The sequence below is a fragment of the Scyliorhinus canicula genome, chromosome 2 (assembly GCF_902713615.1).
Source record: "Scyliorhinus canicula chromosome 2, sScyCan1.1, whole genome shotgun sequence".
NCBI lineage: Eukaryota > Metazoa > Chordata > Chondrichthyes > Carcharhiniformes > Scyliorhinidae > Scyliorhinus > Scyliorhinus canicula.
In genome coordinates, this window is record NC_052147.1 from 86,578,285 (window position 1) to 86,606,142 (window position 27,858).

At 45.3% G+C, this 27,858-nt stretch overlaps 1 protein-coding gene across 3 annotated transcripts in view; it reads right to left on the reverse strand.

Moving 5' to 3' along the window:
• Positions 1-27,858, reverse strand: part of cdan1 (codanin 1) — a 135,163-nt gene that overhangs the window by 87,609 nt on the left and 19,696 nt on the right. For all 3 annotated transcript variants that reach the window (XR_005458509.1, XM_038782056.1, XM_038782046.1), the window contains exons 4-8: positions 24,590-24,753; positions 19,011-19,118; positions 17,112-17,187; positions 3,060-3,180; positions 803-912 (exon numbers count right to left, since the gene is read on the reverse strand). Coding sequence is in view for 2 of the 3 variants with exons in the window: in XM_038782056.1 (XP_038637984.1) it covers positions 803-912; positions 3,060-3,180; positions 17,112-17,187; positions 19,011-19,118; positions 24,590-24,753 (579 nt within the window). In the remaining variant the exon portion in view is untranslated. The remainder of the gene's footprint in view (positions 1-802; positions 913-3,059; positions 3,181-17,111; positions 17,188-19,010; positions 19,119-24,589; positions 24,754-27,858) is intronic.

Here is a 27,858-nt window from a genome sequence, read left to right on the forward strand (position 1 = left end):
ACACTTCAGTGCAGCACTGAAGGAGTACTACACTGCCAGCAGTGCAGCCTTTGGAGAGAACTGGTAAACTGAGGCTTTGTCTGCTTCTCAGTTGGAAGTAAAAAATCCCAGGTCACTATTTTGAAATAGAGCAGAGGCTTTCACCCAGCGTTCATATATTCATCTCTCAACCAACATCAATAAAAGATTATCTGGTCACCATTATATTGTTGTTTAGTCAGAGCAAAATAAATAACGAAAGCAATTCAATGGCTATAAAGCATCTCTGGGATATCCTGAGGTTGTGAAAACCATCTTTCCTCTTGCGACTTAAAAGTTAGCCTACCGGTCTCTATCTCATCAGAACAACTATGATCCAATTGAATACAGAATAGGGCAGCACGGTAGCATTGCGGTTACACAATTGCTTCACAGCTCCAGGGTCCCAGGTTCGATTCCCGGCTTGGGTCATTGTCTGTGCGGAGTCTGCACATTCTCCCTGTGTCTGCGTGGGTTTCCTCCGGGTGCTCCGATTTCCTCCGACAGTCCAAAGATGTGCAGGTTAGGTGGATTGGCCATGCTAAATGCCCTTAGTGTCCAAAATTGCCCTTAGTGTTGGGTGGGGTTACTGGGTTATCGGGATAGGGTGGAGGTGTGGACCTTGGGTAGGGTGCTCTTTCCAAGAGCCAGTGTAGACTCAATGGGCCGAATGGCCTCCTTCTGCACTGTAAATTCTAATGATTCTATGATTCAGAACAAGCTCAAGGGGCTGAATGGCTGGCCGCTGCTCCTATTTATATTTGTAACAATAAATGCTCTGTACCTTTGCTTCTTGAAATTCTGAAAGGCTCTGTCGCTGGCAAAATTTGACCGATTGTCAGTTTCAGGTTCAAATGGAACAGACTGTATGACTGAATGGAGAGCAGGTGATACCTGTAAAATAAGCAATTAACACTGAAACAACATGGCTCTTTCATGAAGGTAAAAATGTAAACATTATAATGGGAAGGTTGTGAAATTCTAAATGTTGTCATGTGAGAGCACCTTTAAGAAATGGATGTTTAAGCAATGTACCTTTAAGAAATGAGGCAGCTCATATTACTGAAGTGATGTCAGAGTGTGGGTGGAGCTGAGTTTTTAGCTCAGCCATTTTGCAGTGTTTTGGTTTCAGTTTTGAGGACAAGAGCTTGGGTGAGTCTGTGTTTGCAGTGAGCTGGATCTGCGGTGATCTCTGCCATGAAAGACTATCTCTGAATCATTTGGGTGATTTAAACTCATAATAGTAATGTCTTTAACCTGATGTGTTTCCGTTTAAAGGTGTTAAGTCTTTTGGAGGTTTGAAAGAACATTTTGAGGGATTATTTAGTGTTGTATTATTTTCGGGGTTATCTTTGAAGTAAGAGGTGTTAAGGGATCCAATGTTTATTTAAAAAGGTTAAGTTGAATTCATGGAATAAACATTGTTTTGTGTTTAAAAAACCACGTGTCCATAATTGTTAATACCACACCTGGAGACCAAGCCGAGTGCTTCAAAAGCAACAATACATTAAAGGGAGAGGTTGGTTGAACTCCATGATACATTTTGGGGTTCTAAAAACGCCGCTCCCATAACAATGTAGACATTGATAAGTTAATATTTCTTTGGTGTGGCTGATGGAGGTGGGGCAGAAGGGGGCTGGGGCAGGGTATCATTACATATGTTTGCAGCAAGATATGTTTTCAGTCAAGAACTCAATGTTCCACACTGGCAGCGCACACAATGAGAATTAAGTGGTCAATACAACTAACTCCCCAACTGGTCAGCATAGTCACCTTCCTCCACAGTACTCAGAATTAAAACCCAGAATTACAACTTCCAGAGAGGGCAGAAAGAATACAAAACCCAAAAGGTCTTGTAAGTCTGAGAAATTGATTGGGTAGATATTCCATTGCAACATGGAGAGAGTAAGATTTAATCAGATTTTTGGTCTGATATTTGGAAAACTCGGTACAAGCCAATTAGATGACCGGGTTTTCAAGAGCTCATGATACTTTCAGACCATAAGCTGACAACTTCCAAGCAGAGAGAAATTAAACCATACAAAGATGTGATAATGGGGTTGGAAGCAGATGGTCAATAAAAAGTGAATGGAACGGTGGTTTTCATTTCAAGAGAGCTAGAATACAAGATCTAACAGTTAAGACCATAAGAAGGAGCAGAATTAGGCTGCTCAACCCATCGAGTCTGCTCTGCCATTCAACCATGGCTGATATTTTCCCATCCCCATTCTCCTGCCTTCTCCCATAACCCCTTATTAAATCAAGAACCTATCTATCTCTGTCTTAAAGGCACTCAGTGAATTGGCCTCCATAGCCTTGTGGGGTAAAGAGTTCGACAGATTCACCACCCTCTGCCTGAAGAAATGCCTCCTTATCTCTGTTTTAAAGGATCGTCCCTTGTGTCTGATATGGTGTCCTCCAGTTGTAGTTTTTCCTACAAGTGGAAACATACTCTCCACATCCACCACATCCAGGCCTCTGTGCAGAACTCTGGTTAGACTCCATTTAGAGTAACTGCATTTAATGCTGGGCACACTACACTTCAGGAAGATTATATAGGCCTTACACCCAGATTCATAAGAATGATATAAAGGTTAAAAAGATTAAATATGGGCAGCATGGTGGCTCAAGTGGTTAGCACGGTTGCCTCACGGCACTGAGGTCCCAGGTTCGATCCCGGCTCTGGGTCACTGTCCGTGTGGAGTTTGCACATTCGTCCCGTGTTTGCGAGGGTTTCACCCCCACAACCTAAAAGATGTGCATGGTAGTTGGATTGGCCACGCTAATTTGCCCCTTAATTGGAAAAAAAATGAATTGGATACTCTGAATTTATATTTTTTAAAAGATTAAATTATGAGAACATATTGAATAGTCACTGCTTGCATTCCACTAAAACTGGAAGCAGCAAATTTCAATGATAATTTCATGATAATAAATAACGGAAGATAGTCCATCACTAAAAATCCACACAACAGAAAAAAGTAACATATGATGAAAAAAAGAATTTAGAAAGTAGCAAAGGCAAATGTATGTTATCTCACCTGTGCAGTGCTGACCTCATTGGCACGGGTCAAGCGGTCACGTAATGAAACAGAGAATATACCAAGTCGGTCATTCTCACCAAGAAGCCTTATCGTCCCCTTATCCAAATGGGAAATGATCCTGTAAAACAAAATTTAAGTGAGAGAATGCAAAGCACATTATTCCATCTGGTATATTTTCAAACTTTTCTTAAAAATGTTTTCTACGGCCACGGCCACCAGCAATCGAGTGGCGAGAGGATAAAAGAACGAGTCTAGAGGGAGCAATGAGAGAGGATAAAAGAGGGAGTCCAGAGGGTGCAGTGCGAGAGGATAAATAAGCGTGTCTGAGAGGGAGCACTGCGAGAGGATAAAGAGGGAGTCCGAGAGGGAGCACAGAGAGGAAAAAGAGCGAGTCCGAGAGGGAGAAGTACTAAAGGATAAAAGAGAGAATCGGAGAGGGAGCAGTGCGAGAGGATAAAACAGCAAGTCCAAGAGGAAGCAGTGCGAGCGGATTAAAGAGTGAGTCTGAGAGGGAGCAATGAGAGAGGATAAAAGAGCGAGTCTGAGGGGGAGCAGTGCGAGGATAAAAGAATCGAAGAGGGAGCAGTGCGGGAGGATAAAAGAGCGAGTCAGAGGGAGTAGTGAGAGAGGATAAAAGAGTGAGTCTGCGAGGGAATGAGAGGATAAAAGAGAGTCAGAGAGAGCAGTGCGAGAGGATAAAGAGCAAGTCTGCGAGGAAGCAGTGCAAGAAAATAAAAGAGCGAGTCTGAGAGGGAGAAGCGAGAAACCGTCTGTACATTCCCAAGCAGACTGACTGAATTCTAAAGAAAATAAAGTGTGATATCACAGGGAAAGGGTAAGCGATTGGTTGGTGAGTATTTTTTTCTCTCTGATCTGTGGCATTCATTCAATTTAGGAGTTGGGAAATTTAAAAAATATAATAGTTTATCCGGAGCACAAACTGGAAACAGTGAATTTATCTTTTATAACATGAATGGTTGTCTGAGACCTGTTCCTTGCACCATGTGGGAACACGTGGGTGAGCGCACGTAGAAGTGCCTCTAGCTCGAGTTCAGCATTTACAAGCTTATGGGGAAGCTGGAATCGTGGTGGACTATGAGGAATGATGAGAGGTTCCTGGATTGCATGTTCCAGGAGGTGGACACCTCACAGACATTGCAAATACAGAATAATACATGGGTGGCTATCTGGAAGAGGCGGAAAACGCAAGTAGCACAGGAGTCTTTAGGGTGTGCCACATTCCCAAACAGGTACATAGATTTAGAGATTAGGGATTGACAATTTCCTTCAGGAATGCTGCCCACACCATGGTATCAAAGGGAAAGGGACAGTAGAGGAGGGGCCAGCAAAGCCTTGTGTGGTGACCGTTGAAACAAAAATAATAGGGAGGAAACTTTGTATCTTCTTGAAAAAGTCTAGGGAACCTGTATTCTTTAAAAAAATAATGTTTAAAAGGGACTTTTAAGAGCTTGCATCGATTGTAAAGAGGTCAATTGTAATTTTCTTGGACAAGAAGAAATAGCGATCCATGGACCAGGACACTCAATCAGGAAGCAGCACCAACAGCAAAGAAGTGAAGAAAGAAGACATGTAGCTAGATGACACAAAGGAGAGATGCAGACACAGAGGAGAGCTACAAAGAGAGAGACAGAAAGAGGAACAGGGAGTTTTGAGAGGAAAAGAAGTAGGACACTCAGGAAGTGGTTGGTTTTCCTGTTTGGCTGAAAGGGACACCGGAGCTCTTGAAGATACTGTGCAAGCTGGCTTAAAAGGTCAAAAACCTGGAAAGTTGTGAGAACAATTCAGACATTCACAGAGAGAGCTGGGTGCTTTCTCAGATGTGGTCAAACCATGAACCAAGATGTTATTAGCTGGTTGAAAAGGAACTTTGGTAAGCTACCTCATCAGGACTGTCATGACCCAAGATAGCGAGGGTTTGACAGGTGTTTCTTGCAGATAATAAACACCTGTGAAACTTGCTGTAGGTTAGTACTCCTGTCATCTGATAGGACTGGAAAGGAGAGATTGCTGGATCTGGTGCTAGGAAATGAGGTAAGCCAAGTGGACCAAGTTAGGAATCATTTGGCTAAGAGTGATCATCACATCATAAGTTTTAAATTAATGGAGAAGATCAAGGAACAATCTAATCTAAAACCTCAGGATCAGGGTAAAATGGAACTGGAGACTGACAGGAATAATTTAACAATGCAATGGGTAATCTTTAAGAAAGGGGTGCTTCAGGTATAGACGAGTCAAAAACAGGACTCCTTGAATGAGCTGAGAGATAGAGAATTTGATGAATAAGGAGGCTGCATGATACATGGCAAATTAATTCTTCAAGTGAGAACCAGTTCAAATGACGCTGCCGGACAACAGAAATGAGCTTAGAATTTGTTCCCTTTGCCAAATAAGAGGCATTTGTGACATCCCAAATGGATTCATTCTGATTTTGCTCCCCAGTTCCTGAGGGGCTGAGGACTACAGAACCAGATCCCTACCCCTTTCAACAGCACCACATCACCTCAATACCCAGTGGCTCTGATCCCAACGGCCTGGTTTTTTTCCTCCAAGATAGTGCTGGTGCTGGAGTGTGGCGACTCTCTGCGAGCTCTCCCCCACAGATCCTCTTCCTACATCTTTCATTACTGTTCTAACCTTTTAAATCTTAATTCTAAAATTCATATAATCACTAACCATAATCTTTTTCATGTATGGAACGATTTGCCTGGACTGTACCCAGAACACTTTTCACTGTCGCTCGGTACACGTGACAATAAATCTAAATACAAATCAGTTGAAAGGGGAAATGACAACAAAAATAAGACTAGCCAAGAGGGAGAATTAGAATAGAATGGCAGGGCAGCATGTGGCACAGTGGATAGCACTGGGACTGCGGCGCTGAGGACCCGGGTTCGAATCACAGCCCTGGGTCACTAAGTGTGGAGTTTGCACATTCTCCCCATGTCTGCGTGGGTTTCACCCCCACAACTCAAAGATGTGCAGGTTAGGTGAATTGGCCATGTTAAATTGCCCCTTAATTGGAAAAAAAATAATTGGGTACACTAGAATAGAATGGCAATCAACATAAAATAGATATCAAAATAGATATCAAAGACCTTCGCCCAGCATGCAAATAGTAAGCCGGTAGCAAGAAGTGGTGTGGGTCTTATTAGGAACAAAGAGGGTGGTACATACTTAGACGTGCAGGGCAAGGTTATAATACTTAATGAGAGCTTTGTATCGGTGTTTAATAAGGAATAGGAATCTGATAAAATATCAGTAGAAGCGGAGATAGTGGAGGCAATGTATAGTGTTAAAACTGAATGGCAGTTAGTACTCGAAAAATTGGCTATGCTTACATTAGATAAGTCACCTGATCCAGATGCCAGATTGCAAAAGGAAGTTGGGGAGGAGAAAATGGAAGGACTTGCCTTGATCTTCTTAAAAGAGTAGCAAACATGACACCATTATCCAAGAAAGGCTGGAAGGACAGCCCTGGCAGCTAGGCCAGTTAATTGAACATTAGTGGTGGGTAAGGCTTTGGAATCCATGGGGGGAAAAAAATTCAAGACGTTTGGAGCGGGGTTAGAGTTAATTATGCAGAGTCAGCACAAGTTTGTAAAAGGCAGATTGTGCTTGACTAACATAATATGATATTTTGATGAAGAAACAAAGAAGGTGGGTGAAAGAAATGCAGTGTTTGTTGTCCACGTGGATTTTAAGAAAGCATTTGACAATACTGCAAATAAACAGCTGATTACCAAAATTGAGACTTGCGGATAAAAACTATTAGCTTAAAACAGCAAGTTGTGTTAGATGGTTGTTTTCTTTGGATTGGAGGATGGTAAACAGTTCTGTTGTGCAAGGGTTAATGCTAGAGTCACTGCTATTTTTACCATATATAAATGAGTTGAATCGTGGGGCAGTACGGTGGCGCAGTGGTTCGCACTGCTGTCTCACAGCGCAGAGGACCTGGGTTCGATCCGGCCCCGGATCACTGTCTGTGTGGAGTTTGCACATTCTCCTCATGTCTCCGTGGGTTTCATCCCCACAATCCAGAGATGTGCAGTGTAGGCGAATTGGCCATGCTAAATTGCCCCTTAATTGGAAAATAAAGAATTGGGTAAGCTAAATGGGAAAAAAAAACATGAGTTGGATCTTGAAATCCAAAGTCAAGTTTCAAATCATGCTGCTTCCCCGCTGGGTCATTGTCTGTGTGAAGTCTGACGTTCTCCTCGTGTCTGCGTGGGTTTCTTCTGGGTGCTCCGGTTCCCGGTGCCCCGAGGTTCCAGGTTCGATTCCCGGCTTGGGTCACTGTCTGTGCGAAGTCTGCATATTCTCCCCGTGTCTGCGTGGGTTTCCTCTGGGTGCTCCGGTTTCCTCCCACAGTCCAAAGATGTGCAGGTTAGGTAGATTGCCATGCTATTGCCCCTTAGTCTCCAAAAAGATAGGGTGGGGTTACAGGGATAGGGTGGAGGTGTGGGCTTGGGTAGGATGCTCTTTCCCAGGGCCGGTGAAGACTCAATGGGCCGAATGACCTCCTTCTGCACTGTAAATTCTATGATTCTAAGGTCAAACATCCTGCAATGAACTAATCTGAACACACAACAGTGTGCCATGCTCCTGAGAAGAAATAAGACCCCGGAGTGAGTCACAACTCTTTGAACATTCATGACAAGAAACGTGTAGTGCTGCTCTGTGAGCACATAACTAGAAGCCAGAGATCTGTGTCAACGAGATCGGTGTAAGGAAAGAAAATGATTTCATCAGCGTAACCTTGTGGAACAACAGCGCAGATGGAGGAAACTCAAGCTCTGAACTTGAAGTCCAATTCCGCTCTACGCCTGGTCAACTCGAGCCGGTAATGATGCCTCTACATGTCCATTAGATAAGTATTAGCAGTTAAAATCTATGCTTGTAAACTTATAGTGGTGGACATGGAGGGGAATAGAAACATTTACATGTGTGATACAGTGCATCAGTCTTGTAGGAGTCATAAGTATTTATGTTTTAATACATTTCCTAATAAAGACGTGATATGATTTAAAGATAAAGGTGTTTTGTCTAATTGGAACAAGAATTCTAGTCAACATGACATAGAAAGGAGAGCATAACGGGGTGACAAGTGGCAGATGGACTTTAATACAGAGAAATGGGAGGTGATGCATTTTGGCAGAAGGAATAGGGCAAGACAATATAGGCATACAGCACAATTAAGAATGTGCAGGAACAGATGAACCTGGAGATGCATGTGCATCAATCTTTTAAGATGGCAGGATGTTGAAGGAGTGATAAGAAAAGTATATGGAATGTTGGGTATCATCGAGGCATTGAGACAAAAGCAGAGACATTATGCTGAGCCTTATAAACCTTGCCTTGTGTCCCAACTCTAGTGTGTCCAGTTCTTGTTACCACATTTTAGCAAAGATATGATGGTTCTTGAGATGATGCAGGAGATTTACCAGAATGGTCCCAGGGATGGAGATGGAGAGGTAGCCCAGGGCTACAAGGTTAGGTTGAAAAGCTTGAGACTGTTCTCCTTGGAGCAAAGATGATCAAGTGGAGATTTAATAGAGGTTTACAAGATTATGACAGGCTTAGATAAGGTGGACAATGAAAATCACTTCCCATTAGCTGAAGCTACAAGGACTAGGGGACATAGATTTAAGATTTTGGGTAAGTGATAAACAGGCAATGTTGAGAACTTTATTTCCACAGCAAATGATAATGACCTGCAACTTTCTGTCCAAAAGGGTGGTGGAAACAGAAACAACCAATGATTTCAAAAGGAAATTGGTTGGGGCTTGAAAGAAATAAACTTGCCGGTGTTATGAGGGGGAGATATTAGAACCTTGGGTCCAGAAATGGGATCAAAGATATGTTCGGCAAAAGATATGGTAGGTTAACAGACCGAGGGAAAAACTGCTAGCACGGAGTCAGAGGGATAAGCTCACACTTGGCTGAGTTACACTGTCTCATTCAGACTTAAACTAGTTTGTGGGAATACACAGGATACCCCTGTTAGCCAGAGTGACCCACTTGAGATACACTGTCCTTCAGGACACTCTTATTTGACCAGCCATTATCCTGTTACAGAGCCTGATGACCTCTTGTGTTTGTAAATGGGAAGTCAGTTGCATCTCAATAGCTTGACTGTTCTTTTGTTGAAACGGGAATGGGAAATCAGACAGCCAGCCAAGATAACAATGATGGGTTCAAGTCTGGACATCCCAGGAGAGAACCTTTGCTTGAGGGGCTGGTCGGAGCTCAAAGAGATGGAAAGAATCCTGCTGGAACAGGTGGGAAGGAGGATTTGAAAAGCCACCGGGGGGGGGGGGGGGGGGGGGGGGGGGGGGGGGGGGGGGGGTCATGGAAAGTTGTTGCAGAGACAGGCTTTCGGAAAGGGTTCTGAAGGAACTTCACAGCTGGAAAATTGTTTTGTAAATGCAAGTATCACCTTTACCTGTCTGTGTAAATAATTAGAGCTATATGTTCATGTAAAGTGCTGTTTAATGAGAACTCGTGTGGTAGGAAACTGCATGTAATCCAATATTGTTAGGGTTCTAGTTCAAAGAGCAAATATTGTTTTCCTTTCGTTTTAATAAAGTTGGTTTACAAAATAACCAGATCCTATTTCTTATTTTATCACTCCTGGAACAAATCCATCTTTCCACACTGCATTAAAACTTAAAAACATTATGGTTCTGGTCCAGTATCTTAACCACTGCTGAGAGCTGACCAGTCGTCCATAACATAGGGCATACTTTCTAAAATGTTTACAGGAACACAGGGCGGTCAGGTTGCGCATACATCAATCTTAGAAGGTGAAGGGGCATACTCCAGAAGTTCGACACTATCCAAGACAAAGTAGCATCAAAGCACTGCATCCACCACCTTAAACATTCACTCCCTTCACCACCGACGCACAGTGGCAGCAGTGTGCACCAGCTACAAAATGTACTGCAGCAATCACCAAGGTTCCTTCAACAGCACCTGCCAAACCTGCAACCTTCACTCGCAGTGTTTATAGGGATCAAGCAAAGCAGTGGGACTGACAAGATTGCTCTGTGGGAAGTGAGCATGGACTCAATGGGCCGAATGGCCCCCTTCAGTGGCGTAAATGACTATGGCTATGGGGAAATGGATTTTTCTGTGGGGAGCCAGCATGGTCTCAATGGAGCAAATGAGCTGTAAATGATTCTATTCTTCAAATATGCAGCAACATGCAATTCAACTCTGGGGGGCATGAAGTTTCAACTTGATCCTCGCTCAACATTAACGCACATGTACTTTCCCACAGGCTTGATTGATTACTAATTAGGGGGCTAACTGTCCTTTTTCTTTGTCCAATTCTGACCCCATTATTCTCACAACTGACATTAGCTAACTCAGTGAGGACAAAGAACTGGGTCTCATAGAATCATAGAATTTACAGTGCAGAAGGAAGCCCTCCGGCCCATCGAGTTTGAACCGACCCTCGGAAATAGCACTCTACTTACACCTACACCTCCACGCAATCCCCGTAACCCCACCTAACCTTTTTGGATACTAAGGACAATTTAGCCTGGCCAATCCACCAAACCTGCACATCTTTAGACTGTGGGAGGAAACCGGAGCACCCGGAGGAAACCCACGCAAACACGGGGAGAACGTGCAGGCTCCGCACAGTGACCCAAGCCGGGAATTGATCCTGTGACCATGGAGCTGCAAAGCACACTGCTAACCTCAGTTTCCCTCTTTGGCGCAATCCATCAATACCAGGCTACCCACAATGAGCTATCAAGAAACTGCACAAGACCACTCCGATTTATACAATTTTGTTTCACATAGGACATCAGACAACCTGTCGAAATAGATCTGAGGAAACTTAAAATTGGAATATTTATCCAATTTATATCTAAGCATCAACATCCAGCATCGACCAAACATCAAGTAAAACCTTTGTGCAAGGACCAAAACGACTTGCCTTAATCCCCACCTCAGGAAAGCTTTAGAATTGCAACACGCCACCTTGTGGAGCTACCCTTTAATTTGCATGGGCCAGACGAAGCACCCCTTGGGCCTCTTTGAACAAGGCTGCTAGGTTGCTGCAGATTACAGGCTGTTTTGTTAAAGCATCATCAAGAACAATGCAGACAGACATACAAAACTGAAACGGTACCCAGTGCACCATTCAATCCCAATCATTCATTGTTCAAGAACATCAATGTGCACAGACATTTCCAGGTCATATAGACATATACTGCTTCAGTATCTGAGGAGCTGTGAATGGTTCTGAACATTATACAATCGTAAAACATCCCACTTCTGACCGAATGTTGCAAAGATCAAAAGTGGGGATTTCCGCTGATGATTGTAATGTTCAAACCTTTCAGGACTCCTCAGATATCAAAGCAGTCCATGTCCCAATGCAGCAACATTTGGAAATAATTCAGGTTTGAGCTGATAAGAGGTAACATTCTCATCACATAAGTGCTAAGCAATGACCATCTTCAACGAGTGAATGTAACCATCTCCCCATGACATTCAATGGCATTGTCATTGCAGATTACCCCATCCTGAGGGTTACCATTTACCAGAAACTGAATGGACCAACCTAATAAATAATCTGCACGTCAGAGGCTAGGAATTCTGTAACAAGTAACTCCACTTCCTGACTCAGGGATTGCTGGGGGAGAGGCGTAGCCGTCAGGCCAGATTCGACCTATTGACTACCAGAAAGGCGGAAGCTCAGTGGAGGAAAGCACAGGGGGCGGTGTATGAATACGGGGAGAAGGCGAGCAGGATGCTGGCACACCAGCTCCGAAAGCAGGACGCGGCCAGGGAGATTGGGGGAGTGACGGATAAGGCTGGGAAGGTGGTGCGGAGGGGAGTAGATGTTAATGGGGCCTTCAGAGACTTCTATGGGGAATTGTACCGGTCGGAGCCCGCGGTGGAGGGGGGTGGAATGGGGCGCTTCTTGGACAAGCTGCGATTCCCGAGGGTGGAGGAGGAGCAGGTGGAGGGACTGGGGGCGCCGATCGAGCTGGAGGAGGTGGTCAAAGGGATAGGGAGCATGCAGTCGGGGAAGGCGCCGGGGCCGGATGGGTTTCCGGCGGAATTTTATAAAAGGTATTTGGACCTGTTGGGCCCTCTGTTGGTCCGGACCTTTAACGAGGCAAGGGAGGGGGGGCTTTGCCCCCAACTATGTCACGGGCGCTGATTTCCTTGATCCTGAAGCGGGACAAGGACCCTCTGCAGTGCGGGTCATATAGGCCGATTTCGCTGCTGAACGCCGACGCTAGGCTGCTGGCAAAGATCCTGGCCACTAGATAGAGGATTGCGTGCCCGGGGTCATTCATGAGGACCAGACGGGGTTTGTGAAGGGAAGGCAGTTGAATACCAACGTGCAAAGGCTCCTCAATGTCATTATGATGCCGGCCATGGAAGGGGAGGCGGAGATAGTGGTGGCATTGGATGCGGAGAAGGCCTTTGATAGGGTTGAGTGGGAGTACTTGTGGGAGGTGTTGGGGAGGTTTGGGTTTGGGGAGGGGTTTATCCGGTGGGTGAGGCGGCTCTACGAGGCCCCGAAGGCAAGTGTAGCCACAAATAGGAGGTGGTCGGAGTACTTTCGGCTGTACCGGGGGACGAGACAGGGGTGCCCCCTGTCCCCCTTGCTCTTCGCGTTGGCGATTGAGCCCCTGGCCATGGCATTGAGGGAGTCAGGGAACTGGAGGGGCCTGGTGCAGGGTGGGGAGGAGCATCGAGTGTCGCTGTATGCGGACGACCTGTTGCTGTATGTGGCGGACACGGTGGGTGGGATGCCGGAGGTGATGAGGATTCTTAGTGAATTTGGGGGTTTCTCGGGGTATAAGTTGAACCTGGGCAAGAGTGAGTTGTTTGTGGTGCATCCGGGGGATCAAGAGGAGGGGATTGGTAGGCTCCCATTGAAGCAGGCAGCGAAGAGCTTCAGGTACCTAGGGGTCCAGGTGGCTGGGAGCTGGGGGGCCCTACACAAGCTCAACCTCACAAAGTTGGTGGAGCAGATGGAGGAGGAGTTTAAGAGGTGGGATATGTTACCGCTGTCACTGGCGGGGAGGGTGCAGTCCGTCAAGATGACGGTGCTCCCGAGGTTTTTGTTCCTGTTCCAGTGCTTCCCCATCCTTATCCCGAAGGCCTTTTTTAAGAGGGTCAACAGGAGTATCACGGGATTTGTGTGGGCGCATGGGACTCCAAGGGTTCGAAGAGTGTTCCTGGAACGGGGCAGGGATAGGGGGGGCTGGACTTTGCCCAACCTCTGTGGGTACTATTGGGCTGCCAACGCAGCGATGGTGCGTAAGTGGGTAATGGACGAGGAAGGGGCAGCATGGAAGAGGATGGAGGCGGCGTCATGTGTGGGCACGAGCCTGGAGGCGCTGGTAACGGCGCCGTTGCCGCTCCCTCCAACGAGGTATACCACGAGCCCGGTGGTGGCGGCTACCCTCAAAATTTGGGGGCAATGGAGACGGCACAGGGGAGAAGTGGGGGGCTCGATGGAGGCCCCGATACGGGGGAACCATCGGTTTGTCCCAGGGAGCATTGATGGCGGATTCCTGGGCTGGCACAGGGCAGGGGTTAGGAGGCTGAGAGACCTGTTTGTGGAGGGGAGGATCGCGAGCTTGGGGGAGTTAGAGGGGATGTTTGGGCTCCCCCCGGGGAACATGTTTAGGTACATGCAGGTGAGGGCGTTTGCCAGGCAGCAGGTGGAGGGGTTCCCCTTGCTGCCCCCACGAGAGGTGCGGGATCGGTTGCTCTCGGGGGTGTGGGTTGGAGGAGGGAGGATTTCGGACATATACCGGGTGATGCAGGAGGTAGACGAGGCCTCGGTGGAGGAACTGAAGGGTAAATGGGAAGAGGAGCTGGGTGAGGAGATTGAGGAGGGGACGTGGGCGGATGCCCTGGAGAGAGTGAATTCCTCATCTTCCTGTGCGAGGCTTAGCCTCATACAGTTCAAGGTGCTGCATAGGGCCCACATGACTGGGACGAGGAGGAGTAGGTTTTTCGGGGGCGAGGACAGGTGTGCTAGATGCTCGGGGAGCCCAGCGAAGCACGCCCATATGTTTTGGGCGTGCCCAGCGGTGGGGGAGTTTTGGAAGGGGGTAGCAAGGACGGTGTCGAGGGTGGTGGGATCCAGGGTCAAGCCTGGCTGGGGACTCGCCAGTTTTGGGGTTGCAGTGGAGCCGGGAGTGCAGGAGGCGAAAGAGGCCGGTGTTCTGGCCTTTGCGTCCCTAGTAGCCCGGCAGAGGATTCTTCTTCAGTGGAAGGATGCGAGGCCCACAAGTGTGGAGGCCTGGATCAATGATATGGCGGGGTTCATTAAATTGGAGAAGGTGAAATTTTCCCTGAGGGGATCAGTACAAGGGTTCTTTAGGCGGTGGCAGCCTTTCCTGGACTTCCTGGCGGAACGGTAGGGAAATAGGCCGGCAGCAGCAGCAACCCGGGGGAGAGTGGGGGGGGGGGGGGGGGGGGGGGGGGTTTGGATCGGGAGGAGGGAGAATTGTGTACCTGGGTCTGTGGGATGTGGCAAGTGTTATCTCTCTCCCTTTTGTCGTTGGGTGTTCTTTTGGTTTTTTTTTTTCTTTTGTTTGTAGTTGCTTTTGTAGTTGGGTGGGAATTGTTCTTGGGGTGTTGTTTTGTTAATAGAGTTGAGCTGTTTATATTTTGTAAAAATTTCAATAAAAATTTTTTTTTAAATGAAGGGAAAATCATGCTTGACAAATCTGTTGGAATTCTTTGAAGAGGTAACCAGTACAGTCAATAAAGGGGAGCCACTTGATGTGGTACATTTGGACTTTCAGAAGGCGTTTGACAAAGTCCCGCAAAAGAGATTATTGTGCAAAATTAAAGCGCATGGAATTGGGGGAAAATGTATTGAGGTGGATAGAAAACTGGTTGGCAGAGAGGAAACAAAGAGTCAGGAGTAATGGGTCCTTTTCAAAATTGGCAGGCAGTAACCAGTGGGGTACCACAGGAATCAGTCCTGGGACCTCAGCTATTCACAATGGATTAATGATTTGGATTAGGGAACAAAATGTAACATCTCAAAGTTTGCAGATGATACCAAATTAGGTGGGAGGGTGAATTGTGACGAGGATGCAGGGATCCTACAGCATGATCTGGACAGGTTTGGCAAGTGGGCAAACCAATGGCAGATGCAGCATAATTTGGATAAGTGTGAGATTATTCATTTTGGAAGCAAAAACAGGAAGGCAGATTACTACCTGAATGGTTGTAAATTTGGAGGGGAGTGTGCAGCGGGACCTGGGTGTCCTTGTGCACCAGTCGCTGAAGGTAAGCATGCAGGTGCAGCAGGCGGTTAAGAAGGCTAATGGTATGTTGGCCTTCATTGCAAGAGGTTGAGTATAGAAGCAGGGATGTGTTGCTGCAATTGTACAGTGCTTTGGTGAGGCCACACTTGGGAGTATTGTGTGCAGTTTTGGTCTCCCTCTCTGAGGAAGGATGTTCTTGCTCTCGAGGGAGTGCAGCGAAGGTTTACCAGACTGATTCCAGGGATGGCAGGACTGTCCTATGAGGAGAGGTTGATTAGGTTGGGATTGTTCTCGCTGGAGTTCAGAAGAATGAGGGGGGGATTCATAGAGACTTATAAAATTCTAACAGAACTTGACAGGGTACATGCAGGGAAGATGTTACTAATGATAGGTGTGTCCAGAACCAGGGGTCACAGCCTGAGGATTCAGGATAAACCATTTCGGACAGAGATAAGGAGACACTTCTTCACACAAAGAGTGGTGAGCCTGTGGAATTCATTACCACAGGAAGTAGTTGATGCTAAAACTTTGAATATATTCAAGAGGCGGCTCGATATAGCACTTGGGGAGAATGGGATCAAAGGCTATGGGGAGAAAGCAGGATTAGGCTATTGAGTTGGATGATCAGCCATGATCGTGATGAATGGCGGAGCAGGCTCAAAGGGAAAAGGCCTTCTCCTGCTTGTGTCTTCTATGTATCTATGTAATACTTTCCTAATTGCCTGGATGAGACCAGCTCCAACACTTAAGAGACTCCAGGACAAAACTGCTCGCTTGACTGGCACGCCATCCATCGCCTTAAAGCATTCACACCCTCACAACTGATGCACAGAGGCAGCAATGTATAACATCTACAAGATGAACTGAAACAACTCACCAAGGCTCCTTCAGCAGCACCTTCCAAACCCGCAACCTCTACCACCTAGAGGCAAATGGAGCAGATGCATAGTAATGCCAGCATCTGCAAGTGCCCCTCCAAACCACACACCAACCTGACTTGAAAATATATTGCTTTCCTTACTGTCGCTGCATTAAAATCCTTGAACTCCAGGGTATATCTACACTACAGCATTACACCAGTCACTACACTGGTCTTGGGGCAGCACGGCAGCATTGTGAATAGCACAATTGCTTCACAGCTCCAGGGTCCCAAGTTCGATTTCAACTTGGGTCACTGTCTGTGTGGAGTCTGAACATCCTCCCCGTGTGTGCGTGGGTTTCCTCCGGGTACTCCGGTTTCCTCCCACAGTCCAAAGATGTGCAGGTTGGGTGGATTGGCCATGATAAATTGCCCTTAGTGTCCAAAATTCTATGATTAACCTAGGACAAAAGTTCGGCACAACATCATGGGCCGAAGGGCCTGTTCTGTGCTGTATTTCTCTATTTCTATTTCTACATGGAATGCAGCAGTTCAAGGTGGCAGCTCATCACCACCTTCTCAAGGGCAATTAGGGTTGGGCAATAAATGCTGGCCTAGCCAGTGGTGCCCACATCCATGGAGAAACAAACAAATAAATTCACAGAGAGTTTTAGTCTTTAGAGAAAGGCTGGCTCTGGGAATTCCCACAGACCAAACCCGTGTACAATATGAACAGTTGAGTTATTTCCCTCCGCGTCTCCCTGGCAAACCCGTTATTAGGAAGAAGCTGACCTCAAAAGTTGGGACAACAGATGCAATCAAGGTAAATCTTATCCATTTGTGCTGTTGTTGTATCTACAATTTTAAAACTGTACAATTCACTAACAGGGAAATAATACTCACGTGAACTGTGTTTCCAGAACTCTGACAGCAAAGTAGATGCAATTCTGAACACTCCTGAAGTACTGTCGTTCCACATCTGGAAAATAAATTACCTTTACATTTGGATATAGAAATCATAAAGATCAGTTGAAGAATGAACAACTTGCCTCTTCTATGATCTAATATGATCTTTTCAATTATCTTAAAACCTCCCTTTTCACAACATTTAGGCCAGAACCAGCATGTATATCTGAAGCAGAAAGTGGCTGTTCCTGACTAGCACCTATCACAGTCTCACATTCTCCAAAGTATTTTACAGCCAAGTATTGTATGTAGAGGAACATGGCGCCCAATTTAATTTAAACACAGCAAGCCCCCAAAATCAGCAATCTGATCATCTATTTGTCATGCTGATGAAGGGATAAATATTGGCCAAAACAGAGGAGACCTCTCCTGCTCTTCTTCAAATAAAGGGGTGGGACATTCGACATCCACCTCAAGGAGAAAACAAGGCCTCAGTTTAACATCCATCTGAAAAACTTCAACAGGGACGCCTCGAATCAAGGCCTCGAGGACATGGTGGTTGAATCAGGGCTTCTATTTGAGGCTAGGATCCACACTTACTGCCTGATTTCATAAAGATAGGTGGGCGACATGAGTGATAAGGGTATGCCGGACTGGTTTTTACATATGGCACCCAGACGTGCCACTGATGGCATGCAACTGAATCAGCTCCCGACCCACATTCGGAAAGATGCTCACCCATGCATAATTAAATGAAGCAACAAGTGTGGAAACAGACCCCAGTTCATACCATTCTGGCCAGAATGGTGCTGAGTGAACTACCTGCCACCACACTTCGAAAATAAATGGCAAATTACACTCCCCCTGTCCAATTTAGCCACAGTGACATGACAACAAGCAGACTGAGAGTCAGATGACTAAATATATGGTGACCTGTAATATCCCTTACTTGTTTTTCACCTTTGGTCTCCCCTACACAGTCTAACCATGGACGACAGTTTCCATCCTTTATTAGGGATTAGGTGGGTAGACATGGTCATTGGCACCCACAGAACCACGCGCTATAATGTCTTCTCAATGCTTGCACTACTGTGGATTCAGAGACAAAACTGTGATGCCAGTTAATTCAGCCTCTTCTTGATATATTCAGAAGTATGAATTTTCAATCCAGGCAAGTAGGTCACTATGAATTTTCAGGCTAGATTTTATAGCTGTGTTTCTGACTCTAATTCTGGCATTAAACACACTTGCATCTGGCTTTCAGTTCCCCATTATTGCCCATTCAACTATTTCCATCACCTAGTCATTAATACATTGCTACTTGTAGGACCTTGACAACGTGCAACTTGGCTGCCACATTTCCTACTTCAAAAAGTATGTCATTGTTTGGAAAGCACCTTAAAAGGCAGCCAGAGGTTATGAAAGGTGCTGTACAAATGCAAATCATTTCTATTCATAGAACATAGAACAGTACAGCACAGAACAGGCCCTTCGGCCCTCGATGTTGTGCCGAACAATGATCACCCTACTTAAACCCACGTAACCCGTATACCCATATCCCAACAATCCCCCCATTAACCTTACACTACGGGCGATTTAGCATGGCCAATCCACCTAACCCGCACATCTTTGGACTGTGGGAGGAAACCGGAGCACCCGGAGGAAACCCACGCACACACGGGGAGGACGTGCAGACTCCACACAGACAGTGACCCAGCCGGGAATCGAACCTGGGACCCTGGAGCTGTGAAGCATTGATGCTAACCACCATGCTACCGTGAGGCCCCTATTCATATGCATTGCTTATATTATACACATTGTAGTTTACATATTGTATTTATTTTGAGCGACAAATTGGAATACCAATATTACTGCTCCCCACTAGGTAACCCTTACCTTTCCCCACAATGGCGTCTTCCAAATCATTTGTTGATGCTCCTCCCCTGGATGTCAACAACTGCAGGATGAAGAAGAGTTCCAGAAAAATGTTTGGCACTAAATTTTCTAGAAGAAGAATATAATATAAAATGAGTTGTAATATTTTCTTGTTTCATCTATCTTCCCATCTCCTTGCAGTCCTCATGCAGTCTGCATTGTGGACAACTTTACACTTGGTTGAAGGTCACTTTGTCAAAATGCAACGTCCCTGCATTATTATTTTTCTCCATCTAACAGAGCTGCCAGAATGTATGCTGTGCACAGAACTATGAAACAAAACTAGCAGAAAACATAAACACTGATACCAAAAGCTTCTATAAGTATATAAAGAGGATGAGAATAGCTAAAGTAAATATTGGCCCTTTAGAGGACGATACTGGTGAGATAATAATGGGGAACACAGATGACAAAGGTACTGTCTTCAAGGTAGAAAATAAAAATTTTACGAAAATTACAGTTCATGCAGAACAACTTAGTGCAATAACCATCACTAGGGAGACGGTTCTGAAGAAACTAATGGGATTAAAGGTAGACAAGTCTCCGGGACCTGATGGCCTGCACCCGAGGGTATTAAGGGAAGTGGCAGCAGAGGTAGTGGATGCATTGCTTATTTGATTTCAGAATTCCCCTGGATTCTGGAAGAGTCCCAGTGGATTGGAAATACACTAACGTGGCGCCCCCTTTTCAAAAAGGGAGAACGGCAAAAGATAGGAAACTATAGACTGGTTAGCTTGACCTCTGTGGGGGGATAAATTGCTGGAATCAATCTTCAAGGGGGAAATAACTGAACATTTGGAAAGACAGAGCTCAATCTATCATTGTCAGCATAGTTTTATGAAGGGCGAGTCATGCTTGACAAACTTGCTCGAGTTCTTGGAGGTCGTAACCAGCAAGGTGGATAATGGGGAACCTGTAGATGTGGTACATCTAACAAGGTGCCACTTAAAAGACTGATCCAGAAGGTGAGTTCACAGGGGATTGGGTGTAGACCACTGGATTGGATAAAGGATTGGCTGACTGACAGAAGTAGAGGGTCAGGGTAAATGGCTCCTTCTCTGGCTGGCAAACTGTAACTAGCGGGGTGCTACTAAAATAGGTGGAAAACAGGCAGTGAAGAGAGAATAAAGATTTTACAGACAGATATGGATAGGCTAGGAGGTTGGGCCAAAATTTGGCAGCTGGAGTTTAATGTGGATAAGTGCGAGGTTATCATTTTGTCCGAAAAAATAGAAAGGCAAATTATCTAAATGGTTAGCAGATTCAAAATGCGTCTGAGCCGAGGGATCTGGGTGTCTTTGTTTATGAATTGCAGAAAGTCGGTATGCAGGTACAACATGTAATTAACAAAGCAAATGGAATGTTGGACATTTATTACAAAAGGACTGGAGTATAAAAATAGAGAGGTGTTGTTGCAATTGTATAGGTGTTGGTGAGACCTCATCTGGAGTAGTGTGTCCAGTTTGGTCTCCTTATTTCATAGAATCCGTACAGTGCATAAGGAGGCCATTCGCCCCATTGAGTCTGCACCGACCCTTTTGAATGAGCTACCCATTTACACTCCCCCATCCACCCTGCCCTATCCCCGCAACCTAACCTGCACATCAAGGGGCAAATCAGCATGGTCAATCCACCTAACCCACACATCTTTGGACCGTTGGAGGAAATTGGAGCACCCAGAGGAAACCCACGCAGACACGGGGAGAACATACAAATTCCACATAGACAGTGACACAAGGCGGGAATTGAATCCAGGTCCCGGGCACTGTGAGACCATTAAGAGATTAGCCACGATCTGAATGAGTGGCAGAGCAGGCTTGAAGGGCTGAATTGCCTACTTCTGCTTCTAATTCCAATGATCCTATGTTCCTCTGTTCCTATTGTAAATTACCTGTGAAAATGACCAACTAGTTTAAGGTTGTGAAGTCTTGGGAGTCATTAGTCCTCTGCATTCAAGTTTACGGATTTAAAGTCTAAATCTTAGTTGTTAGTATACAAATTAGTTCCAATCAGACAGAAGGAGACATCTCCGAAAACCAAGTTCTTTGAAAGATGACAAAGGGAAATAGTGCACCCAAGTCACCTTCCTATTAGATCTCGCTAACCCGTCAAAAAGCCACCAAAACGTTCACCCCAACTTAACTCCACCTACCCCCCCAACTGACTGAGATGCTGGTGAGCCAGCAGCCAAACCAAAAGCGGAGAAAAAAACCCAACCCCAGAATGGGGGAACCCACATGGCGACCCAGAAATCAGCATGGCGGATCCTACAGGATCGGCAACCAATCATCGACAGAGAAGCTGGAGTTCATCTCCACTGAATTACTAAAACACAGAAAAGTGGTGAAAGAGGACCTCATGTCAGCAATGTAGTCAGCAATAGAGACCGTGCTGGCCCTATAAAGGGAGCAATAGATAGAGGGGAGACTGGAGGCCCAATAAGAGACGGTGTGAGACCTGAAGTAGCCAGCCACCGATCAGGACTAGTGGAGCGCCTCACTTGAAGCAGAGTTGGTAAGGCTGGAGTAAAACCAGAAGGCACTGAAGGGGAAGGTGGATAACCAAGAAAACAGGTCCCCATCAGCCGAACCTGCGGATCATTGGGACTACCGGAGGTCGCAGAGGGTAAGAACCCGACTGAATTTGTCTCGAAGAAGCTTGGGAAACTGGTCAGGGAGGAGGGCTTCCTGAAGTAAAGCACTTGGGACTCTGGGACACTGGCCAGATAAAAACAGAAACCAATTTGTTAACCATAATAAAAAATATTTGGACAACAAAATGGGGACACATTGAAATAAAAAGAGAAATCTTGGAAGCACATTCATCTTAATTTTAGTTTGGACCCACCTCGAAGAGATTGAGGAAGATGACTCCACCTCTAACGTTATTGATGAGGCTTGAGCACATAGAACATACAGTGCAGAAGGAGGCCAGTCGTCCCATCGAGTCTGCATCAACCCACATAAGCTCTCACTTCCACCCTATCCCGGTAACCCAATAACCCACCCTAACCTTTTGGACACAAAGGGCAATTTACCATGGCCAATCCACCTAACCTGCACGTATTTGGGCTGTGGGAGGAAACCGGAGCACCCGGCGGAAACCCATGCAGACACGGGGAGAACGTGCAGACTCCGCACAGACAGTGACCCAGTGGGGAATCGAACCTGGGACCCTGGCACTGTGAAGCCCCAGCAGTTCAGTTTATAAAGTAATGCCTATTATTGGCTAGGTGGGCCCCCAGGTATTTGAAATTAATGGGCGAGACACGAAACGGCAATGAATTAAGTCGAGCCTCTCCGACTCGTGGATTCACTGGAAAATATTAACTTTTACTCGCATTTAATTTGTAGCCCAAGAAGGTACCAAATGCTGTGAGTATCCTCATTATGGTGTCCATGGTGGGGTATCCCTGCTGAATGGAACTGGCCAATGCATTACGAAGGTGCACACGCACGCGCACACGGAGGACCCCGGCCTTCATACTTGAAGTGTTTGCGGAGGGTCTGACTCATAGATCATGATAATACGAGCCGAAAGCCACATTAACCTGGAGAGGAGCTGAAACCAAGTTCCCTTTGGAACAAGGGATCGCTCAAGAGACAGTTTGCCCCTTGAGTTGATGCGTCAGAAGACGACCAGCTGGGGGCGGCACGATGGCATAGTGGTTAGCACTGCTAACTCATGACACCGAGGGCCCTGGTTGATTCTGTCTCCACTGTGCATTAAAGGCGGCTCTTTTCTTTGCCAGGTCTGCACATAGGTCTTCCTTCGTATCATCGAATGGACTTGTATTTCCCGGTACTCCCTGGTCCAACGAAGGACCTGCCCTTCCTCCTCATAATTACAAAACTGTACATGCAGGTTCCCAATGAACGATGAGCTCAGTCTCGGTCCGGGGTGGGGTAGTCGCTGAACTAAGTCTTAGATTCTTATTAATTTCTACCGTCGTCGTCTCATCCTCGCCATCATGCTACCTGCCGAGTCTTGCAAAGCCTCGGAATCAGAGGAGTGAATATGGCCCGCATCTTTTCTTTGAGTCCAAGTGTTTATCTGTCAAATGTCCACTGCGCTTTTAAGAAAATGACTTTGAAACGGAGAGCCGCCTTGTTCGTCTCCTCTCCTAAATATGTCACTGGAGGTCTGTTATGATTGGTGCACCTCTGTAATTGAACTAAACGTTTACGAGATTTGCCTGTTGAACGAACGAAAAAAAAATGTTTTTATTGAAGTTGTTCATTCACGCTGGCGTGAATGACGACAGGTCCCTCACAGCGTGCATGTGGTGAGCAGAACCCAATGGAGGACACAGATAAGTACTGCCCCAGGGAGGAGAGGGCCATGCCCAGGCATTGGCCTTAGGCAGTTGCCCGGGAGTTGCATGGGTGGGGGTGGGAAGTTTCTTCATTTACATCAGGGAGCTCTTAATGATGGTCTAAAAACCAACCGTGCTGGTGTTGGCCTAAATCAGAGTCCACCTCACCAGTATGACATTGTGGGATCCGCCCCTTTTATTCTTTTGACAAAGTGTTTTAAAATAGTACAGCCGGCCAGGCTACATGCCACCTATCCCGCCCAAGATAACGACTTGCCAAAAAGTGGCAAAATTCCACCCATTGTATTTCACCATAAATAATACGCCAGCACACTATATTTCAAATACATTAAACAGTTCCAGTTACCTATTAAGTTAGTCATGTTCTACGCATAGCAATGCACTAAGAATCAGGAGAATTGTACACCACAAGAGGCCATTCACTCTACATATCTCCTTGAGCAAGCTATCCAAATAATCCCAATTTCTCCCTTGCCCTGAAAATTTTTCCTTTTAATATATATAAATATATATATTTTCATGGGAGTGTCCCTTTAAGAAATGTTTTTGTCTTATCACATGACTTTAGTAATGCCATTGTGTGAGTGGAGCTGTGAGATTTTACTTTTGTTTTCATTTGGCTGCTGTAGACTCAGACAGAGAAGTATTTTGGCCTGTCTCTCTATTTTCAATTTTAAAGAGTTATTCCAAGGAAGAAACCCAATGAGTATAGTTATTTGCTGTTTTGGTAAAAAAGGGGTTTTTGATTTATGAGATCTTGTTGTTGAATTGGAACAATTAAGAGGGAATCCATTAAGGGTTATACATAGATTACTGTAGCTGTGTGGCTCTTTATGTTTGTAGTTGATAATAATTCTTACTGTGTGTGTTTATAAAAACTAAATTCTTAGAATAAAGCTTGTTTTTTTGATTAAAAGCCCCTAAGAACTCTGTTGAATAACACCTTAAAGGCAGGCTTTTGTGCTCATCGTAACCAAAATCAATAAACAGTTATAGGTCAGGTGAACTCCATAATATACTTTGGTGCTTTCTAAACCCTGGTGTTTTCTAAACCCTGGCCCATAACAATAAATATATATATTAATATATGAATTCTCTTTGAATATTTTGCTCGAATTGGATTCCGTTGCCAATTCCAGACCACTTGCTGCAAGATAACAATGTATCTTTCTTGTGGTTCTTTGGCTTAAGCAAATTCACTTACCAGAGATACAAGCAGAGTACAGCTGAGCCAACACATCCAACTGGTTTCTGTGAGAAACTTTGCTTACATCAATACTGTCTGAGGGAATGCTAAAAGATCTTCCATTCTGGCATTTAGTGGGTGTGGTTGAGTCCAAGACTGATGACTGCTGAAGTAACTTGGATCTAAATAATTTGAAAACAAAATGTGAAAACAACCCTCTCGGAGAGTCATTAGGTACAATTGTTTCACATATATTTAGGATTTCCTTCAATTTTCCAGGCACCATTCAACAGCATATCGCTAACCCATAAAAACCAGTAAAACTGTACTCCAAAAAGAAAAAATTATAATTAAATAAGAAAAATAAAAACTGCTGGAGCTACGAGTCAATCAGAATCTCTGAAGAAATAAAACTGTGTGTTTTCTTGCTACTTATAAACTGTGTTTGGTAAGTGGTTTGGCATTACAATTCCTCTCTCCTTTCACCTCCTCACCGTACTCCTTTATCAAGTATCATTTGCCAGCTAGCCGGTTGGACAGATGACCAACTCGCAGGTCTGTGCCAACATCTGCACTGCAGAACGTGGGAGCTCATGGATGTGATTCAGAGCAAAAATATCTGCAGTTAGTGCCTGCAACTCCAGGAGCTTCGGCTCAGAGTCACTGAGCTGGAGAGAGAGAGCTGCAGACATGGTGATGTTTTCTGGATGCTTTATTCCAGGAGGCGTCATATCCCTTAGGTTAGGGTCTTCTGATTTGGTCAGTCATCAGGGTCAGGACGGCTTGACTGCAAGTGAGGTAGGTAAGGAGATTGCGAAGGTAGAAAAGGAGGGGGACTCTACCGTTGCAATTATCAAACAGGTTCAAAGTAATGGCAGCCTGTACATGTGAAAGTGGGGCTGCAGGATGGATGAGCAAATTGGTGCTGTGATGCTGAAGCCATTCAAGCAGTGGGTTAATAGGAATGGAGTGGTAGTAGAGGAACGTTTAGTCAGCGGGAGAGCAAGTGCCGATTGGCAGTTGCCGGTCTGGTGTCAGGGTTCTGGATATCTGCTCTGGGCTGGTGAGGAACTTGAGTTGGAGGGGGAGGATCCAGTGTTCTTCGCCCACATAGATACCAACGATGTAGGCAGAACTAAGAAAGAGGTTCGGCTTACTGAGTATGAGCAGCTACATTAGAAAGCAGAATCCCAAAGGTAACAATCTCTGGATTATTACACAAGCAAATTGGCATAGGGTAAATAAGATTAGAAATTTAAATGCATGGCTGAAAGGCTGGCGTGGAGAAATGGGTTTCGATACCTTGGGCACTAGCACCAGCATTGGGAAAATGGGTCAGTCTTCACCTGAACTATACTGGGACAAGGGTTCTGACAGGTCAGAAAACTAAGGCAGCAGAGAGGGCTTTAAACTAAATACTGAGAGTGAGTGATCAGGCTCAGGAGGATGTGATAAATTAGAGAGAGAGAGAGAGAAAAAGGCAAGAATGCAACACAGAAATAAGGGAAATGGTGGCCAGGGTGTGGCAGGGAGGGACAGAGCATATAAACTTAAGTATGTCCCTGCAGATAAGGCGAGAGGTTGTGAAAATAATAAAAAGACAGACTTAAAGACACGCTATCTAAATGCAGGCAACATTTGCAATAAGATAGGCAAACAAATGTGATCTAAGAGATAATGCTGCAGTGACCAAAGTTAGGAAAAGAATGTTCAAGGGTTTTCGACATTTAGGAATAGGCAAAAAGGAATGAGGTGGGGGACTATATCAATAAAGGATGGGATCAGTACATTAGCACGAGAGGATCTTGGGTCAGAAGAATGAGATGTGAAATCAGCTTTGGTGGAGCTAAGAAACAGTAAGGGGCTGCAAATATGAGGAGTTGCTTATAGGTCACTAAATAGTAGTCGTAGTGTAGGGCACGGTATAAATCAGGAAATTAGAAGTGCTGTAACAATTGTACTACAGGAATAATGGGGAACCTCAATCTACATATAGACTAGTTAAACTTGGGTTTATTAATTTTGCCACTGCAAATCAGGTTGCAAAGTTTGTGTGTTATATGCAGGGAAGTACTGGCAAATGAAAGATTAAAACCCTCAAAACTTCAAAGGCATTTCAAGATTAAGCATGGCGAGTTTGAGGATAATCCTCTTGATTTTTTTTCAACGGGTGCAGTGAGATCTTAAATCATCAGCTGAATTTGTTACCAGAAACGTAACACTGAATAACAAAGCAAGTGAGATCGTGAGGACCAAGCAGGTTCACATGTCACATTAAAGCTAGGCGAAAATGGTGGGGCGTAAAGGTCAGCCAGCGTGGGTCCTGAAAGATGGCCAGTTGGTAAAAATGGGTCTCGGGCAAAAAAGTTTGAAAAACACTGCTTTAGAGAAGTGTCAATAAAACGATAATTTTGGCATAAGCTTGAAAATGATGTAGTTTAATCCAAAGCTCAAGTCTTAAATTTAAAGGGCAGCACGGTGGCCTAGTGGTTAGCACAACCGCCTCACGGCGCTGAGGTCCCAGGTTCGATCCCGGCTCTGGGTCACTGGCCGTGTGGAGTTTGCACGTTCTCCCCGTGTCTGCGTGGGTTTCGCCCCCACAACCCAAAAATGTGCAGAGTAGGTGGATTGGCCACGCTAAATTGCCCCTTAATTGGAAAAAATAATTGGCTAATCTAAATTTTAAAAAAAAAAGTCTTAAATTTAAATGAAGGAAACTACAAAGGTATGAGGGAGTAAGTTGGCTGTAATAGATTGGGAAACTACATTAAAAGGTAAGACAGCAGACAAGCAATGGCTAGTATTTGCTGTATTTGAATCGGCAGCTGAATGCAAGAATTGGGCAGAATCAACACAAAGCTGGGTGGAATTGTGAGCTGCGAGGCAGATGCAAGGAGGTTTCAAGATGATTTAGACATGTTGAGTTAGTAGTCAAACACCAGGCAAGATGCTGAACAACATGGCTAAATGTGAAGTTATACACTTTGGTGTGAAAAACAGAAAGGAAGAGTATTGTTTAAATGGGAAGTGTGGATGTTCAAAGGGATCTGGTGTCATTGTACACCAGTCAATGAAAGTGGAGAGGCAGGTGCAGCAAGCAATTAGAGGGCAAATGGTACGATAGCCTTCATTGTAAGAGGACTTGAGTTCAGAAGTAGCGATGTCTTACTGCAGTAATACAGGGCCTTGGCGAGACCACACCTGGAGTATTGCGTGCAGTTTTGGTCTCCCTACCCACTTCCCTAGAGGGAGTGTAGGGAATGTTTGCCAGGCTGATACTGGGATTG